This window comes from Solanum stenotomum, unplaced genomic scaffold (genome assembly GCF_019186545.1).
Source record: "Solanum stenotomum isolate F172 unplaced genomic scaffold, ASM1918654v1 scaffold30210, whole genome shotgun sequence".
In the NCBI taxonomy this organism is placed as follows: domain Eukaryota; kingdom Viridiplantae; phylum Streptophyta; class Magnoliopsida; order Solanales; family Solanaceae; genus Solanum; species Solanum stenotomum.
Genome location: NW_026030868.1, coordinates 1 through 12009, shown reverse-complemented (window position 1 = coordinate 12009; position 12009 = coordinate 1). Strand labels below are relative to the sequence as shown.

The 12009-nt window shown below is 39.7% G+C and overlaps 2 protein-coding genes across 2 annotated transcripts in view; both read left to right on the top strand.

Moving 5' to 3' along the window:
- LOC125851820 (uncharacterized) overlaps positions 1-1577 on the top strand; it is a 6840-nt gene extending 5263 nt beyond the window's left edge. Inside the window, exons 5-8 of the mRNA XM_049531552.1 lie at positions 334-534; positions 597-768; positions 895-1079; positions 1194-1577. Coding sequence (XP_049387509.1) covers positions 334-534; positions 597-768; positions 895-1079; positions 1194-1577 — 942 coding nt within the window. The remainder of the gene's footprint in view (positions 1-333; positions 535-596; positions 769-894; positions 1080-1193) is intronic.
- Positions 1578-1634: 57 nt separating this feature from the next.
- LOC125851819 (uncharacterized) lies at positions 1635-2335 on the top strand. The gene is made up of 3 exons (XM_049531551.1): positions 1635-1640; positions 1739-1983; positions 2137-2335. The coding sequence occupies exons 1-3, from the start codon at positions 1635-1637 to the stop codon at positions 2333-2335; spliced, it is 450 nt and encodes a 149-aa protein (XP_049387508.1).
- Positions 2336-12009: the final 9674 nt, after the last annotated feature.

Below are 12009 nucleotides of genomic sequence, written 5' to 3'. Positions count from 1 at the left end.
TTTTTATGTCTCTCTAGTATTTGCTTAAGTTTTGAGTGGGCTTAGTCCCAATGTTATATTCAGGTATTAGATGGTTTTGAGACATATTGTATAAAGTCTAGAAAGTCTTCCGCTTGCTATTTATTGAAAGTATCTTCGTGTGTGAAGAAAGTTTTTAATTCCTTATGGTTTTGGTGTCTATGCGATGAATGAATGCTAAGAGGCTTGTATTAGACCTCTTCGAGGTCGAGTACGCCGGTTACGACTAGGGGGTGCTCCCGGGTCGTGACACTGGGAGAAGTGTCACTTCCTAGTTTGAGAAGGGATTGTGTTGGGGCACAAAATCTCCAAAAGTGTGGGCTGGATGTTGACAAGGCTAAAGTGGAAGTTACTGAGAAGTTGCCACCTCCCATCACAGTAAAGGGAGTTAGAAGCTTCCTGGGACATGTTGGGTTTTACAGGAGGTTCATCAAGGACTTCTCTAAGACTGCAAGACCTATGTGCAGCCTGTTAGAGAAAGAGATGAAGTTTGTGTTTGATGAAAAGTGTTTGCAGGCATTTGAGCTGCTAAAAAGAAGTTGATTGAAGCTCATATTCTGATTGCTCCAAATTGGGAGCTTCCTTTTGAGCTTATGTGTGACACCAGTGACATAGCTGTTGGGGCAGTACTTGAGCAGAGAAAAGAGAAGATGTTCCATTACATCTACTATGCGAGCAAGACACTTGATGCAGCTCAATCGAATTACACTGTGACTAAAAAAGAAATGCTGGCATTAGTGTTCGCACTTGGTAAGTTTATATCATACTTAGTAGGAACCAAAGTTATAGTCTACACTGATCATGCTGCGATCCGATATTTGTTTAACAAGAAGGATGTGAAGCCAAGACTGATTAGGTGGATTCTGGTACTATAAGAGTTTGATCTTGAGATAAAGGACAGGAAGGGAACTGGGAACCAGATAGCTGATCATTTGTCTAGACTGGAGGATTCAACTCATGTGAAGAATGGGGGGCAGATTCGTGAAGAGTTTCCTGATGAGCAATTGCTTACTTTGGACATTGCTAGAGTGCCTTGGTATGCTGATATTGTGAATTTTCTGGTGAGTGGTTTATTTCCACCTGGGGCCTCAACACATCAGAAGCAGAGGCTGAAGTATGATGCACGCTTGTATATATGGGATTAGCCCTTCTTATTCAAGCATGGACATGATCAGATGATAAGAAGGTGTATAGCTGAGCAGGAGGTGACACAAGTGTTGGAGAGTTGTCACTCTTCACCATATGGTGGACACCACGAAGGAGAACGAACTGCGCATAAGGTATTGCAATCTGGTTTCTTTTGGCCTACTCTGTTTAAAGATGTTGCTTTGTTTGAGAAAGGTTGTGATCAGTGTCAGAGGATGGGAACCATTTCGAGGAGGCATGAGATGCCATTGAGCAATATACTGGAGGTTCAGATCTTTGATGTCTGGGGGATAGACTTTATGGGACCATTCCCATCGTCCCGTGGTAATCAATACATCCTAGTCGCAGTGGACTACGTGTCTAAGTGGATGGAGGCAGTTGCACTACTATCCAATGATGCAAAAGGGTTGTGAAGTTCATCTGAAAACACATCTTCACCAGGTTTGGAACTCCAAGGGCTATGATCAGTGATGGAGGTATGCACTTTATTAATAATTCAGTGCATAATTTGTTAGCCAAATATGGAGTGAGACACAAAGTGGCTACATCATATCATCCCTGAACTAGTGGGCAGGTGGAAGTGTCGAATAGGGAGGTCAAACAGATCCTCCAAAAGACTGTGAATGCCCAAAGAAAAGATTGGGCTGACAAGATAGATGATGCCTTGTGGGCGTATCGGATTGCATACAAGACACCGATAGGGACTTCTCCTTATCGAATGGTGTTTGGGAAAGCTTGTCACCTACCAGCTGAATTGGAGCATAAAGCATATTGGGCAATCAAGAAGCTAAATCTAGATGCTGAGTTAGCCGATAGGAAGTGAATAACACAGCTACACTAGCTGGAAGAATTTAGGCTTCACACCTATGAAAATGCTAAGCTGTATAAAGAGAAGACCAAGAGGTAGCGTGACAAGCATATTGTGTCGCAAACCTTTGAGCCTGGTCAACTAGTGCTGCTATTCAATTCAAGGTTGAAGTTGTTTCCCGAAAAGCTTCGGTCTAAGTGGAGTGGTCCTTTTGAAGTGGTAAGGATTACTCAACATGGTGCTGTGGAGTTAAGAAACAAGGATAAGAGTTGTACTTTCCTTGTGAATGGTCAAAGGGTCAAGAACTATTTCGGGAATGTTGTGGATCGTGAGCTTGAAGCGCTCACATTGAATGACAAATGAGTCATGAGATGAGTCATGTCGCGACGTTAAATCAGGTGCTACACGGGAGGCAACCCGTGACCCCTTGTAATAGATAGGCTTTATTTTATTTTGCTTTGTTATTTTAGTTCTTAGGAATTAGAAAAAAATTGATATATTCAAAAAACTACAAAAAATATGCGTCGTGCCACAACAAAAACTAAGGCGCTAGATGGGAGGCAACCCATCATTTTTTTACTAATGGGTGATGAGTTGATAATGTGCAGGATAACGAAATTTCGCCCAAGGAAACTCCGTGTAGGGAGCGCGTCGTCGAGGCGGGGCAAAAAATTTGCCTCGCCTGATACCATTTGAGGCAGAGGACTCCGGGTATTGGGAGCGTCGCGAAGGGGACCTAGAATTTTGATTTCGATGGTAAGTTACTTTTACGTCAAAAAAGAAGGCAAGATTGTAATAGACCCGCGACGCGGAGCAAAAGGCCAAATATTGGCCTCGCCTGGAATTAAATTTCCAGTGGACTCTGTGCCCACCCCGTGTCACGCCCCAAGTGAGTAATTTTTGTTTTTCATTAAATAACTGGGTTTTACCCGTTTTCTTTGGAAATTACCCGACCCCAACCCGTTTAACTCCGATTTCTCCCCCTAATTTGCCCATCCTTTCCCCTTTTCACTAAATTCACCACAATTTTCTCCCTTCCCTTCACCCCTGCGATTTCTTCAAGTAGTTCTGGGTCGCGCAGCTACACCCTCCGTGCTCTTCTCCATTTTTCTACAACTCCGTGTCGCCATGTATGTGCTCTTGTTTTGTTCTTGCGATTCTGGGAAAGGTTGAAGATGTCTTGACATGGGTTGTTGGTTTCTTGACTTTTGGGGATTTGGGAAGTGTGTTTTCTGTTGTCAATATCGTGTGTTTCGTGTTGGTCTGTGTGTTTCAAAGTCTGAGTAGAAATACATTGTTGCATGTTTCTTGGGTTGAATTGATAGGGTATAGTATGTGGGAATGTTTGTCAATTTGTGTATGGGTATGCTCGATTCCTTGAGTGTAATATGCCTTGGTTAATCATATGTTGATGCGTTAGGCGATATTATGGTTATAGGTGATTTCGAATTATTGAGTAAAAATCACTTAATATTCATTGTTGTTGTTCTAGCATGGGGTAAAGATATATGGGTTATGCATGCTCGTGAGAGATTGTTGTCTAAATGGGTAATGATTGATGTAGAGTTTGAAGTGAATTGAGTTGTTTGCTTGAATTTAGAGGTAGTATGGGGGTTTGATTGCCTCGACTAGTGAAAGTCTAATATGTACTTAAAGATGCTTTCCTTGCAAATTGGATACCTATAGTGTCAAATTCTTAAGTAGATAATATTTTGGCGAACAATGTGTGAAGGATTACTGTTGCTAGGCGATGTTTGTTGGGTGATAGTGTGTACTCAGGGGTCTCTATTAGTTGTGTGAAGTCTTGAGTAACACTTCCTAATTGTTTCGTGGTTGTAACTAATATTGTGATGCCTATCCAGTTTGATGAACTTGGTAACTACTTGAGTATGTTGTTGGTCAATTTTGGGAAGTCTGAGTACCTAAGATGAGACTGCATTGAACTAAGTGTGGAGTGATGTCCGCACACCACCCATATTTTTCTCATTATTTTGTAGTCATTGGGCCTGACCTTCGTCTATATATTTGCAGGTCATCATGTCAAGTTCAAGAAGATCCGGCAAAGAAGTCAAGCCAGAAGAAACGTTCTCGAAGTGGGAATGTTCCACTAGCACATGCGGTCTTGAGAGGCCAAACTAGGTGATTTGGAGCTAAAGTTGTAACCAAAGAAGAGAAGGCTTGGTATAAGAAACTCACCGAGGCCTCCTATTTCTCAAATGTGTGTATCGATAGGGACAGTCTGGCACGTGAGTTCCCACAGATCCTGAGGTGAATTAGGCTAGGTATGGAGTTCGTCTTTGCTGAACCGGAGGAGTGCAACTTGCACATGGTCTGGGAGTTTTACTCCAGCTGGGTGCCCGAGGCACGGTCCCACTATGTGACAGTCCGTGGTAGGAATGTACCCATCACACCCACAGGTATTAATGATATATTAGGTACAGCACAGGACACAGACCCACTAGTGCTGACATGGTTGAACATACACCCTCCATACCAGGCCATTCGACACATGATATGCGGGCCACAATCCATGGCTCAATGGACTAAGTACAGTGGGAAGAGATAGCATCAATCTCTTCCCTACGCTCACATGCTTCGAGAGACACGTGTTTGGCTGAATGTGGTGATGAACTGTCTGATCCCGGGCCTACATTACACTGATATCACTCGTGACCGCGTGTGCCTGGTTTATGCATTGATGACTAGCACAGAGTTGAACATCAGAGCCATCATAAAATCTTCTATGTGGAAGGTCAGGGCTCACAAAGGGCACAGGGATGTGTTTGGTGGTCTGATTACAAAAATGTGTCGTGTTGCAGGTGTCCTTGAGGAGCATGTAGACAACATGGCACCCCTATATCCAGCACCGGTGGACATTACTCAGGCCAAGGGGCCGGATACTGAGTTTGGCCCGATTCTCACCACGACTGAGCACCATAGGAGAGATGAGCTTATCATGGTGAGGATGTACGGCCTGGAGATGCTAAGACACCAGAATGGCTGTCATGCTTCTACTGATATGCAGTTTGGCGACGTCGAAATGCGCTACTGGCTCAAACGTGGATTCTTACTCTGAGTTGGAGATAGACCCCGCACATGCGGATGATGAGGTCAATGGGGGCGATGCGATGGAAAACTAACCAGGGAGTGTTTTCACCTTACCTTGTGAACTATTCTAATTTTTTTTGTAAAGCACTGGGGACAGTGCTATTGTATAAGTGTGGGGAGAGGGTGACAAACATATTTGATCTGTACATATATTTCTATTGTTGAACATTGTTTGAGTCTATTTTGTCTTTGGTTTTTTTTATTTTGGGTTCCTTGGAGGTTGTTTTCGATTCTTTGTGCAAGGGTAGTCCCTTTGAACCGTACAAAATACAAAAAGATTTTTTTTTCTTTATAGAATTGAGTCTGTAGTCATAGTTGAGTCAAGCTACCCAATGATAGATGGATGACGACCATCTTAAGGGCAATTTCATCATTAAGTCTTAGGATTGGTTGTGCTGAAGCTGAAAGTCTAGAAGGAATATGTATGATAAGCATAGTTGAAATTGATGTATGAATACAGTTGAATTCTTGTATATGATTTGAATGTGCAACTTAAGCTTAATCTGAACCTTGTGCATGATATGATTGTGTGTTGTGATTGATCCATTCTGAGTATAACTTGTGCCATGAGCGGTGAGTTTTTGATGATATCCATGAATGCATCTGAGTCTAGAACTTGCCCAGGTTGTTATTGAAGTGAAATACAAGTGTTGTTGTGCTTAAAAGATGATAACAGGCTTTCTTTGAATTGTCTTGAATTGTAGCCTGTTCAGAAAGAATATCCCTGGTAGCCCAATTGAGCCTTTTTAGCCTTGATTTTGTTCTAACCCACATAATAAAGTCGAATCCCTTTTATTAATACTGTTAGCTTTGATCCCAAATCCTTAATGCACTGTATTAGGAGGAAAAGTGAAAGTAGCGGAAAGAGTAAATAGGGTGGAATTGTGTAGTTGGTTGGGGAAGAGTGAAAAGAGGAAGTAATTGTATACCCCATGAGAATGAATCTGAGATTTGCCCTGGTCCTTAGGACATTGTGCACTTTGACTAAGGTTAAAAACCTAAGTTGCAGCTGGCTAGCTTAGTGCTTACCTAAATGATGGCCCTGGCCCTTACAAAGGCATTGTGCACTTAACTCGAGAGAAATCTTTAAGGCAAGGGTGGCTATTATTGAGTGTCAAAAATAAAAAATAAAAAAGGGGCAAATAAGAAATAAAGGCAAGGTTGGTAACACTGGTGGAAACTTATGAAAAAAGAGGGGGTTAACAAAAAGAAAAAGTTGTAAATGTAAGAGGAAAGTTGAAAACAGTGCATCAGGGAGGATAAGTCACTAATTTTATCTAAATGAATCCTCCCTTACCTTAAGCCTACATTACAACCAGAACAAGTCATGTTTGATTTTGAGCATAACACACTTTATTAGTAGAGATGTACATAATGGGCAAGCTTATGGTTCTCAGTGCATACATGTTTGATGTTGTTGTTGAGTGAGAGTGTACCTTGTTTGCATAGGCCTTAAAGGATATTCAAGTTGTTGAATTGAGTGTGTGGACTATTCTTTGGAGTGAAGGGCACTTGTTGTATGAAGGATAAGTGATATGTAATGGTGCACATGTTGTTGAATGTGTTGGTTGCTAAAAGTTGTCAAGTCAATTACAGAAGTCATGAATATTCTAAATAAAAACATGCTTGTGTTAACTGGGTACAGATCCTTGGAAGATAGTAGTGGATGCACAAATACCATAGTAGTGAGTCTAGGTCTAGGAGCAGTTCGTAAGTTGTTCGAGGATGAACAAAGCTCTAAGTGTGGGGTAGTGATCTTAGGCATATTTATATGCCTACAAAGCTAATTATGCCCACATTTAAGCTTAGTTTCAATTCAATATGTGTTCATTTATAGATTTATTGATTCTTTTGGTTGTCTATGAGCTAACCAACATGATTAGTTGTGTAGGTAAGCTTAATTGGAGAAAAGAGCTCGAAAATGGACAATGGAGGAACACAAAAGATCTAAGGCAAAAGAGGGCAAGGAAGAAGCTGGAGGAATGTCATTTAAGGCATATCCATATCCTCTCCGTGTCGTAGAGAGAAATGATAATTTAATTTGCGAATCCAAGATTAAGGCAGAGTGCTCCGTACCATCTCTGTGTCGTGGAGAGGGTGTCCTGAATTAATTCACAAAATCAAGATTTAGGCAGAGTGGTCCGTGTAGCTCCCGCGTCGCGGAGAAGAGAAAATTATCTCAGAACAAAATAAGAGATTACCTCCGCGTCGAACCCCTTGTGCCCAGTTTTGGCTGTTTTGACTTTTAGTATAAATAGGTCATTATTTTATTTTATTAATTCTTCTTTTGCTGGGTTTTGAAGAACGACGACTTGGGAGAGTGTTTTCACCATTTTCAGGGTTCTTTCCTAAACTCTTTTCCATTCGATCTTTGTATGTTATTTGAACATTGTTTGATCGATTATTGGATTATGACTAGCTAAATACCCTAGTTCTAGGGTTGTGGCGACAAGATGATTGTAATCTATTAAATTTTCATTGGGTTAATGTTAATTATCATATGAATCTTTCTTATGTTCTTATTTTTCGTATTTCATGATTGATCACCATTGAAATAAATACATTGTCCAAGTTGAACTCGGGAGAGGAATAAGAGGATAGAACATGAAATATAAGGAGCATGATTTTCTCTTAATATTTAGGGTTAATTTGTATCTAGGATAGGGATATACCTAGAAACCATGTTTGGTCACTATACAGGAAGAAATAGTAATGCTCGATACTTAATCCATCATATCCTCGCTCAACGATGTAGTTAGGGTGTTATTTATCGTAGGTGATTAGAGGTCGGAATACCATGATCATACATTTAACCTTGTGAATCAATAACTAGATAATCAAATAAGTTGATGTAATTGATGCTAAACATGATTGTTAGTTAAATTATAATCCTAGATCGATTCATTCATTGATTGTGTAAACATCTATCTTTTTTTAGTTAATTGATTTTTAGTTATTTTATCTTTTTTTTAGTTTAGCTAATATATATTCATCTTTGAAATCCTCCCCCTTAAATAAATAATTAGAATTAATATAATTTAGTAAGAATAATTAATTGACAAGTCCTTTGGGTTTGATAATCCGGTTCTTTTAAGAGCCATTATATTACTTGTGCGACCGCGTACACTTGCGTGTGCAATTGGAAGCAACATTTGTATGTCAAAAAATTTAAGTCTAAAAATAAAATATAACAAGCGGGTACCGACGGAATGGTATTATTTATTGTTCAAGTCTAAGAGAACTACTTGAGTACACCTAGCATTTTGAAAAGATTTCATTTGATGAGTTGAATTTTCTTTCACACTTCTTTTTTAAGCCAAATCCATTAATTAATCAATTTTATTAGTAGAAGTTAAGAAAATAAAATTTAATTAATTAATCTAATCATTAATAATTTTTCCTCATCAATTATTTCAGACCTTTAATTATTAAATTCATGGAAAATAAATTTATTCGCATATCAAAAAATTTTAGTCAAAAAATAAAATATAACGAACAGGAACCGACAGAATGGTATTATTAGTTGTTCAAGTCTAAAAGAACTACTTGAGTACACCTAGCATTTTGAAAAGATTTGATTTGATGAGTTGAATTTTCTTTCACTCTTCTTTTTTAAGACAAATCAATATATTAATCAATTTTATTAGTAGAAGTTAAAAAAATAAAATGTTACGTTTGTTAAAAGGCCGTTGTTAAAAATGAGTTTCTCGTAATATAAATGACAATTTTATGTTTATAAAATAAAATGTGGGGACCTAACCTAGACTCGGAATCGTGACCTATTGTAATGTCCTGATTCCGTCATTAGGGGAAAGTCAATGGCGAAAGAATTGGGGCTAGAAAACTTTTTCGTAGTAACTTGAGATTTCCTAACCTAGTCCAGATTTGGACGAAATCAAACTAAATGAGGTATAGGGAAATCTCATAGAGATTGGGTGACTTATTTATGATTTTGATTACATGAGTGGTTAGATAAGTCGTTAAGAAATTTGTACGACTTTACGAAATTGAATTTGGGTGAGTAGAACTCCCGAAACAGATCTTAGTGTGAACATGTATTTTCTGAGTGTCATGGGATGATGGTGTGTTGTGAAATGAGGATTTTGGAATTCTTTAAAGAGCTCACTGGTTCGTGCAAGCCGCCTTAGCAGAGGTTTGGTCGCTCTGGCGGTGCCGCTATAGCGAGGTGAGGGCCGCTGTGGCGGGCCAGATGCGACTTAAAGTCGTAAATAAACCCCAAAATATCTTTATATGGCACTTTTTGATTTTTAGAGCTAAGGAACCAACCTCAGGCGACTCCTACTCATTTTTCACCATTCTTGAGGCTAAAGGTTAGCTTTTCACTTCCCGAATCCGTTTTTTGATCCGTAGAACATAATAGAATGGGTGAATAGTGATGGGGGAGGATTTTGTTATAGATTCTATGGTGGAAACAACACTAATTTGGATAATTGGGATCATGGGTTTGATCTAGGGTTTATAGAATTGTTAGTAATTCAGGTAATTAGTGATTGTTTATTGATTCTCGTGTTATTATGTATGTTTTTAGACTACGAACAAGCGGGAAGAATCCGAAAAGGGAAGATTCAAGTGCCTTAGGGGATTCAAGCTTGGATTTGAGGTAGGTGATAGTTGTGATTCTATGATTGTGTGATGTATGTTTGTTCTTGCTTCATTATGATACTTGTATATATATGCAAATGTTGCATTATTGATCACCCCAATTGTAAATGAGATAGATGAATGATGGTTTCCATGAAATCATGACTTAAATGTATGATCTTGAGGATATACTTGTGATTGTGATCGTGATTGTGGTGTGTTTAATGGATCGGTTGCCACGTTCCGGCATAACTAATTGGATCAGTTGCCACATTCCGGCATAAATATGGGATCGGTTGCCACATTCTGGCATAAATATGGGATCGATTGCCATGTTTCGGCATAACTAACTCGGATCGATTGTCACATTCCGGCATAACTAACTGGATCGATTGACACATTCAGGCATAAACAAGTATCCATTGCCTCGGATAAATGACCTTTTGATCAATTGCAAGGTGCATCGGTTTTATCTAAGATTGATTTAAGATCTGGTTACCATCAGTTAAATATTGAGGGCGTTAAGAATTAGGTTCGACCAAGTTCTATGATTGAAATTAGCAGTTTTGTGGGGCTCGCTAGCTAATATTATCGCTTGTGGTATGATTTGAGTCCAATTGGTATCTCCCGATTTCAATTGGTATCTCAACAAAGTGAACTAGACGTCGTGATTACGACTGAAGGAACACAAGCAAGGTAAATTGGAACTGAGAAGGTTCCAATTGTTATCTGGTCCTAGGGGTGGTATGAATGCATGGATGATCAGGAATGGTCATCCATGGAGCAAAATAATTAATTAAAATTTTGAACCTACTGTGAATTCTATCTTGGAAACTTTGAATGCGTGCTTCTGGTTGTCTGAATTAACTGTGAATGTGAAGTTGTAATCGCTTGAATGTGATGAGGTGATTATGTGCACAATAAATGTGTGTCTGAACTTTGATATGTTCAATACGTTGGCCTGGTCGTTGAAGTTATGCAAGTTGTAAATACTTGAGTATTGTAAAACTCGTTGTGAAAGAAAAATCTTGACGAAGGACCGTGTGAGTGTCTGGGTGTATCCTGGGGATGTGTGGATTGTGGTGCTGAATTAACAAGAATGAATTGGTTCGTGTATCGTGGGATTAACTGGGGTAGACAATAATTATCCTAGTTATGAGGATTATTCTAAAATTGCTAAGTTAAGCTGGGAACCTTTGTGGAATCTAGAAAAGAAAAGAACCCCAGAAAAATTATTGGCATGGGTTCTGTTTCCGTTTTGGTCGCTGGGGCGGGACTTTTCCCGTTAACGCGAGGCCGCCAGTGCAGGATTCCTCCCGCCAGAGCGGGACAGTGCGAGACAGAATCTCAGCCCTGTCTCCCATGTTTTCCCTAGTCACAATTATGGACCCCGAATTATACTCGAACTAACCCCTTCGATCTAATTCAATGTTCAGCAATCGAATATAAGTTATAAGGTATGTTAAAATTGTGGAGAACCTCGACATATGAGGAAGAAATGAACGAGGCCATGGAGGCCGGGGAAATGGTAATGCAGTTAGAGGAGTAGTGCAGCCAGGCAATGAGGTTGCCCGTCAAGAGGACAGGGCTCAGTTTTAAGTTTTTCTAGGTTAGAACGAGTTTGAGGGTGTTATGCAGTGGTCACAAGAGTTACTCTTGTTTGTGCTCGGATGGCTATTGTTTTGTTTGATCCGGGTTCTACTCATTCGTATGTCTCAGTTCAATTGCATTGGGATTTAATGTGGTTTGTGATATACTTGATGCCCCCATCCATGTTTCTACCCGGAAGAGTCAGTCATAGTTACTCATGTATATCGTGTTGTCCTGTTGTGTTTATGGATTTTCAGAGTTGGGTTGATTTGGTTATGTTGGATATGACTGACTTGATATAACCTTAGGCATGACTTGGTTGTCCCCCTATTATACCGGGCTTAATTGTAATATTAAGTCGGTAACTCTAAAGATCTCGGGTAGGGAAAAGTTAGAGTGGGAAGGGGGTACAAGCCTAAGTCAGTTAAGATCATATCTTTCATGCGTGGTAGGAAACTGGTGGGGCAGAATTGTTTGACGTAATTGGCTCATATACGGGATGTTGAGGTTGAATCGTCCCTCTATTGAGTGTATTCCTGTGGTGTTAGAGTTGAGAGAGCTTAAGGCTCAAATCCAAGAGCTTCTTGATAAACGTTTCATCCGTCCTATGTTTCCAAGTGGGGTGCTCCTGTCGTGTTTGTTAAGAAGAAGGAGGGTAGTATGAGGACTGGTGATTTTATCTTAAGCCATAAATGAGTAGATTGATACTGGAATGACAAACTTATGGATAAGGAAGG